This window comes from Balaenoptera physalus (genome assembly GCF_965194825.1).
Source record: "Balaenoptera physalus genome assembly, chromosome: 12".
Taxonomy (NCBI): Eukaryota; Metazoa; Chordata; class Mammalia; order Artiodactyla; family Balaenopteridae; genus Balaenoptera; species Balaenoptera physalus.
In genome coordinates this window covers 78,996,427-79,002,631 of record NC_138897.1, presented here as the reverse complement: position 1 = coordinate 79,002,631, position 6,205 = coordinate 78,996,427, and the positions used below count along the sequence as shown (strand labels likewise).

The 6,205-nt window shown below is 46.3% G+C and overlaps 1 protein-coding gene across 1 annotated transcript; it reads left to right on the top strand.

The window, feature by feature from the left end:
- Positions 1–18: 18 nt before the first annotated feature.
- LOC309639848 (uncharacterized protein C12orf76 homolog) lies at positions 19–5,850 on the top strand. The gene is made up of 2 exons (XM_082417631.1): positions 19–201; positions 4,580–5,850. Exons 1-2 carry the CDS (start codon positions 69–71, stop codon positions 4,663–4,665), a joined length of 219 nt encoding a protein of 72 aa, XP_082273757.1. The 5' UTR covers positions 19–68; the 3' UTR covers positions 4,666–5,850.
- Positions 5,851–6,205: the final 355 nt, after the last annotated feature.

The window sequence follows — 6,205 nt, the reverse complement described above, 5'->3', positions numbered from 1 at the left end:
TGCGCGAGAGGTAACAGGGGCGGGGCTTCCGGCGGAAGTGGGTAGCTCTCCACTGCTGGGTAGGGAAGATGATGCGTCCAGGTTGGCGGTGGCTTTGCCTCGGACTGTGCAGCCTCCTGCTGGGACAGGCGGAGGCCCCGAGCCCCGTGGAGCCGCCGGAGCGGAGCCGGCCGTATGCGGTGCTGCGTGGGCAGAACCTGGGTGAGCGGCCGCGGGCGGGCGGGCGGGTGGCGGGTTCGGTTCTGTGCTTTTGCCGCTCCAGGCAGCCGGAGCTTCGCACGCGCGGGGCGGACGGCGGGGGCCGTGTGGGGGCAGGCGGTGCAGGTGCGACCCTCTCTCCAAAGACCTGGGACAGAGGCCTGAGCTGCGGTTCAGCGAAAGGCCTGGTCCTCGGTGGGCTTGATACATGCTGGTTGCATGAATGACCCGGGTCACAATCTGGGTCCCGTCCTCTGTGGCTGTGTGGGCCCAAGCTAGGCAATACGGCGCATGATATATACCCCATCCCCTCTTATTTTCTAATGGAATTAATAATCATAGTCATAATGATAATTGGCATTTGTTGAGCATTTCCTGTATACCGTGTTGTACTAAGCGCTTTGTGTACATGAGTTTATTTCAGCCTCACAGTAAGTTAATCAGAAAGGTACGGTTTTCAGCCCTGTTTACAGATAAGGGGAATGAAACTCGGAGAGGTGAAGTTCTTTGTCCAAGGTTACACAGCTAGGAAGTGGTGGAGGCCAGTAGGAGAACCTAAGTTTTGTGGGGCTTGAAACATACCTTTTGGGAGGATGTCATCAGCATGCACATATATATACACACGTACATACGTACGTGTATGGACGTACATGGCTTTGGAAGGGGCCCTGGAGCTTAAAGCTTGGCAAACTTCACAATAACTCTACATCTTGTTCTGCCATAGTCCTTTCTTTGCGCTGAACGTCATTGGTATGTCTGTATATCTGCAAAGCTGCTACATAGTATTGTTTCTAGATTACCTTGACTCTCCATGAACTCTTTGTCTGTCATGTATTGACCACTTACTGTGTCCGTAGCACTCTGCTAAGTGGTTTCCATACATTATCCTGCTTAATCCTTCAGAACAGGATTTCTCAACCTAGGTACTACTGACATATTGGACCAGATGATTCTTTGTTAGGGGGTGGGGAACATACTATTCTGAGCACACACTGTTCTGAGCACTGTAAGATGTTTAGCAGCGTCCCCAGCCTTTACTCGCTAGATGCCAGTAGCACACCCCACTTCCGGTCCAGATAATCAAAATGTCTCTCGACATTTGCCAAATGGATTTTGCCACTGGGGCAAAATCCCACTGGTTGAGAACAGTACTATTCAAAGTGTGGTGGCAGAGCAGTGAAGTCTGCAAACTATTTGTTATCTGCAAAGAGATGTCTTACAGCACTTGAGATTGTTTAGAAATTTAACGGTTTGACATTGTTGCAACATCCAAGCAACTAGAAACCACTTCTAGGTCCCTAAACCGGAATGCTTTCTAGGTAGAGGGAGCTGCTAATTAGTCATACACAGTAGGGCTAGGTAGTGGCCTGGGACAGACTAAAAGTTACAAAAACTAGTCCTTTACCACAGCTTTGTTTGAGAAACACTGCCCTAGACCATTCTGTGCAGTGGGTATTTTTATCTCCATTTTTAAAGAAGAGGAAACAGACACAGAGAGACTGTGTAAATTCTGTAAGGTCACGTAGCCTGTAAGTGTAGACAGGAACCCAGACAGTCTAACCCCAAACCCTGCGTTCTTGACCATTGTGCTGCACTGCCTGTCTTGGTGATAATAATGGCTTTCATTTATCATGGGCTTATTATCTGTCCGGCACTGTGTTGAGCGCTTTTCATATGAAATATGAAAAAATTTTTGAGCTCTAAAATGAGATTTATTTGAATAAGATACAGTTGACAGATAAAACAGTAATGATGTGGATATGCTTTTCTAATTTTCCAATATTTTGGTTGGTTGACAAACAAATGTCACAGAAGTATTCCAAATAAGAGTTGGAACTGCCAGGAATATTGTAGAAAAAATGTTCACATGCAGTGAAAAGCTGGATCAAATGCCTTTTGGGACCCTTCCAAGGCTAAGATTTTCGGATTCTTTTAGAATATGCCGGCCACTTTAATTATTATATTTAAAACAATAGATTCCATGTGACAGTGTTAACTCAATATTAAAAAAAAAAATGCAGTATTAGAATAGTTCCAAAACACTACAAAAACATTTCACTTGGGACTTCCCTGGTGGCACAGTGGTTAAGAATCCGCCTGGCAATGCAGGGGACACGGGTTCGAGCCCTGGTCCAGGAAGATCCCACATTCCGCGGAGCAACTAAGCCCGTGCGCCACAACTACTGAGCCTGCGCTCTAGAGCCCACGTGCCACGACTACTGAAACCCGTGAGCCTAGAGCCTGTGCTCCGCAACAAGAGAAGCCACCACAATGAGAAGCCTGCGCACCGCAATGAAGAGTAGCCCCCACTCGCCGCAACTGGAGAAAGCCCCTGCACAGCAATGAAGACCCAACACAGCCAAAAATAAATAAATAAAATAAATAAATTTTAAAAAACCAAAACATTTCACTTGAAATTCACTATTTTAATGACATTGATATTTAGGCCTTGGGAGATGGGTTTCATTTGCCCCATGTTATAGGGTAGAGAATGAGGCTCGAAAAGGGGAAGTGACCATAAGGAAGGACCTAAGTAGTCTTAATGGTTCTGCCAGGGCCTGCCATTCAGGCAACTAAGGGGAGGGAGAAAAGATAATGATGAAGAGTGGAAGATCAAGGCCCAAAAGTATAGCTATTCCAGTGGATATCGTGTACCTAACAACTCTTGGTTTTAAGCTCATTTTTTGTACTTTTTTTTTACCTTTTTTTTTTAATTAATTAGTTAATTTATTTATTTTTGGCTGTGTTGGGTCTTCGTTTCTGTGCCAGGGCTTTCTCTAGTTGCGGCGAACGGGGGCCACTCTTCATCGCGGTGCGCGGGCCTCTCACTATCGCAGCCTCTCTTGTTGCGAAGCATAGGCTCCAGACGCCCAGGCTCAGTAATTGTGGCTTACGGGCCCAGTTGTCCCGCGGCATGTGGGATCTTCCCAGACCAGGGCTCGAACCCGTGTCCCCTGCATTGGCAGGCGGATTCTCAACCACTGCACCACCAGGGAAGCCCCATTTTTTGTATTTTTTAAGAAGCCTTCCATTCTCCAATTCTAGTCCCCTACATTCCTGCTTTGGGAGGTTTTTGTTTTTGTTTTGTTTTTTTAGAGCCTTTCCAAAACGCAAAAAAAATGGGTTTAAATGGAATAAGACAGCTTTAGGTCCAATTGTAGTCAGAGCCTTAGAAACTCATGGAATTCTGAACTTTAAAAATTAGGGCAGGGACTTCCCTGGTGGCACAGTGGTTAAGAATCCACCTGCCAATGCAGGGGACACGGGTTCGATCCCTGGTCTGGGAAGATCCCACATGCCACAGAGCAACTAAGCAACTTATTTATTAAAATAAATAAATAAGTTTGTTACAAAAAAAAATTAGGGCAGGTATTTAGGTAACAAGGGCTATTTTGAGATACGACATCCAGCTCATATAAGTCATAGATTTTGTTTAACAGAGACCTTTTTTTTTGGCTCCATTGGGTCTTCGTTGCTGTGCGCAGGCTTTCTCTAGTTGTGGCGAGCAGGGGCTACTCTTCATTTCGGTGCATGGGCTTCTCATTGTGGTGGCTTCTCGTTGTAGAGCACAGGCTCTAGGCACGTGGGCTTCAGTAGTTGCAGCGCATAGGCTCAGTAGTTGTGGCATGCAGGCCCTAGAGCGCACGGGCTTCAGTAGTTGTGGTGCACTGGCTTAGTTGCCTCGCGGCACGTGAGATCTTAGTAGTTCCCTGACCAGGGATCGAAGTTACGTCCCCTGCATCGGAAGGCGGATTCTTAACCACTGGACCACCAGGGAAGTCCCAGAGGGATCTTTTTCTCCGACTAAATCAGATCATGTCACTCTTTGCCTACAGCCCTGTCTTTAAACAGGATTAGAACAGGATTTATTAGAATAAAATCCATGTTTCCTTCATGGTCTACAAGGCCCTGCATGAACTGTCTCCAGCCTTCCTCTCTGGCTTCATTCCCCACCTTTCTTCCTTCACTCCTTCCTCCCAGCCACACTCGCCTCCTTCCTGTTCATTGGCTTTCTGGCTTGTTCTGGCCTCAGGGGCTTTCATTAGCTGATCCTTGGGCATGCAGATCTCCACATGGCCGGCTCCTTCCTCCCATTAAGGCCCCAGTTTGTGTGTCCCCTCCTCACTTGCTTCCTCCATCACCACTCCCAGCACTCTCACATTACCGTCTTCCTCATGGCACTTAAAAGCTGTGTGAAATGCTCTCATTTACGTTCTCTCCTCACGTGCATGGAGACATCCCCAGAGAGGGTCTGTCATGGCTGCTTCCCCCACACCTGGCACAGTGCCTGGCACCAAGGGGCGTTTGGCAAATCATTGTCAGTGGAGGACTTACAGAACCTGAAGCTGCCGTTAGGAGGTAACCTGTTTTCCTTTTGCAGTGTTGATGGGAACTATTTTCAGCATCCTGCTGGTGACCGTGATCCTTATGGCATTTTGCGTCTACAAGCCCATTCGGCGCCGGTGATGGCCAAGCCAGCCCTCCCACGAGCATTTGGGAGCAGAATAAGTCATGTTGCACATGGGTCAGTGGAGAAGGTGGAATCAGAACTTAACTGCTTGGAAACGATCATCGGTCTGGACAGTTGGTAAATGCTGAATGATTTAGAAAAAACATCTAGCCATTATCTTATCCTAACACTGTAATGCAAGTATTTGGCCACTTGAGCCTGCTTCTCAGCGTTTCTTTTTATATCCGGCTGTACCTGTTGAAAGTAAGACCTGAAGCTCCAAGGTTCAGTGTAAAGATGGAGTGTTCACGAGAAAGAAAACATGACTTTGTGAGTGATGTAAAAGCCACACTGGAAAGGAATAATCATTAATGCTTGAAAATATTAAGAAGAGTAAGACTTAACATGTAGACATTCCCTGCTTAAGAACCATTTGGTCACAACGGGTTAAGAATCCCAAATGTTTTTAATCATCCCGAGTTGGCCTAGATGCCCCATTTGCAAAGCAGTGTCAGCTGTGGGGAACATAGGCCGCCACTCCTCACTCTGCACGGAGCTCTGCACTCAGATGCCCCCACTGAAGTCGGGGTCACACCAGCTAGGCCTGTGACCACGGGCACCCTTGGGCTGGGAGGCACTGGGGGTGGCTGGAAGTGTTAGCACTTGGCCCATCTGAAAAAGAACTGGTCCCATTCAAACATGTTGATCTCCTTGTCCTGCACTTAAGTCTTCCCAGCCCTTGGCCTAGAAGTCGGGGCAGCTTTTCTGATTCAGAATTGAAGAGACTCAGCAGGACCTCTTTTCCGCCCTGGGTGGGGTGGGGCTACAGAAGTGCGTGTTCACTGTGGCGGGTGGGTGTGTGTTTACACAATTTAATTTCAACTTTGAAAATGCTGCTATTCATTTGCACTGTTGGTGAACTGGAATTTTCCCCCATGGAAATGATACTTTCGTACATACAGTATTTATTTTATTTTAAGGGTGCTAGGTTTAACTTTGTTGTTAAATTAAAATGCTTATCTTGTTTGTGCTCCATTCAAGCACAGCAATGATTTTTTTTTTTTTTAACAACCGGCACTTAATGTGAAATAACTGATGTGGGATACGGTAACTGACTTAAGGATTTTGTTTGTAACCCTAACATTGAGCCACTGAAACGTGCTTTTGAGCAAAATGTCCATTAAAACGAAAGTAAAATCTTATGTGCTGTTTTATTCCTAGTAATTATTTTCCAAGCGTTTAAAATGCAGGTAGGGAGGGGGGGTGTGTGTGTGCGCACGTGTGCACACTTGAATCTGATTTAATCTCTTGAGGCACTGTGAAGTGGAATTTTAAATTAATATGTGAAATAACACTACTGCCCCAAGGCAAGCTATTGATTATTTCAGAAAACTGACTGTAAGTAATCTCTCAGGCTGGGCCAGGGCCCAGAAGACCTGGATTCTTGTCCCAGCTCCAGTTATAAACAGGCTTAACTTCTCTAGAGCCCCAGTTTTCTCATCTGTGAAACAGTGATATACACACTTTATCTTTCTTTATTATAGTGAGGATCAAATG

What these genes read in the sequence shown, in the direction of transcription:
- LOC309639848 (XM_082417631.1), top strand. Translation starts at nt 69, where the DNA reads ATGATGCGTCCAGGTTGGCGGTGGCTTTGCCTCGGACTGTGCAGCCTC. An exon ending in GCTGCGTGGGCAGAACCTGG is followed by an intron (nt 202 to 4,579) that starts GTGAGCGGCCGC and finishes TTCCTTTTGCAG; the next exon opens with TGTTGATGGGAACTATTTTC.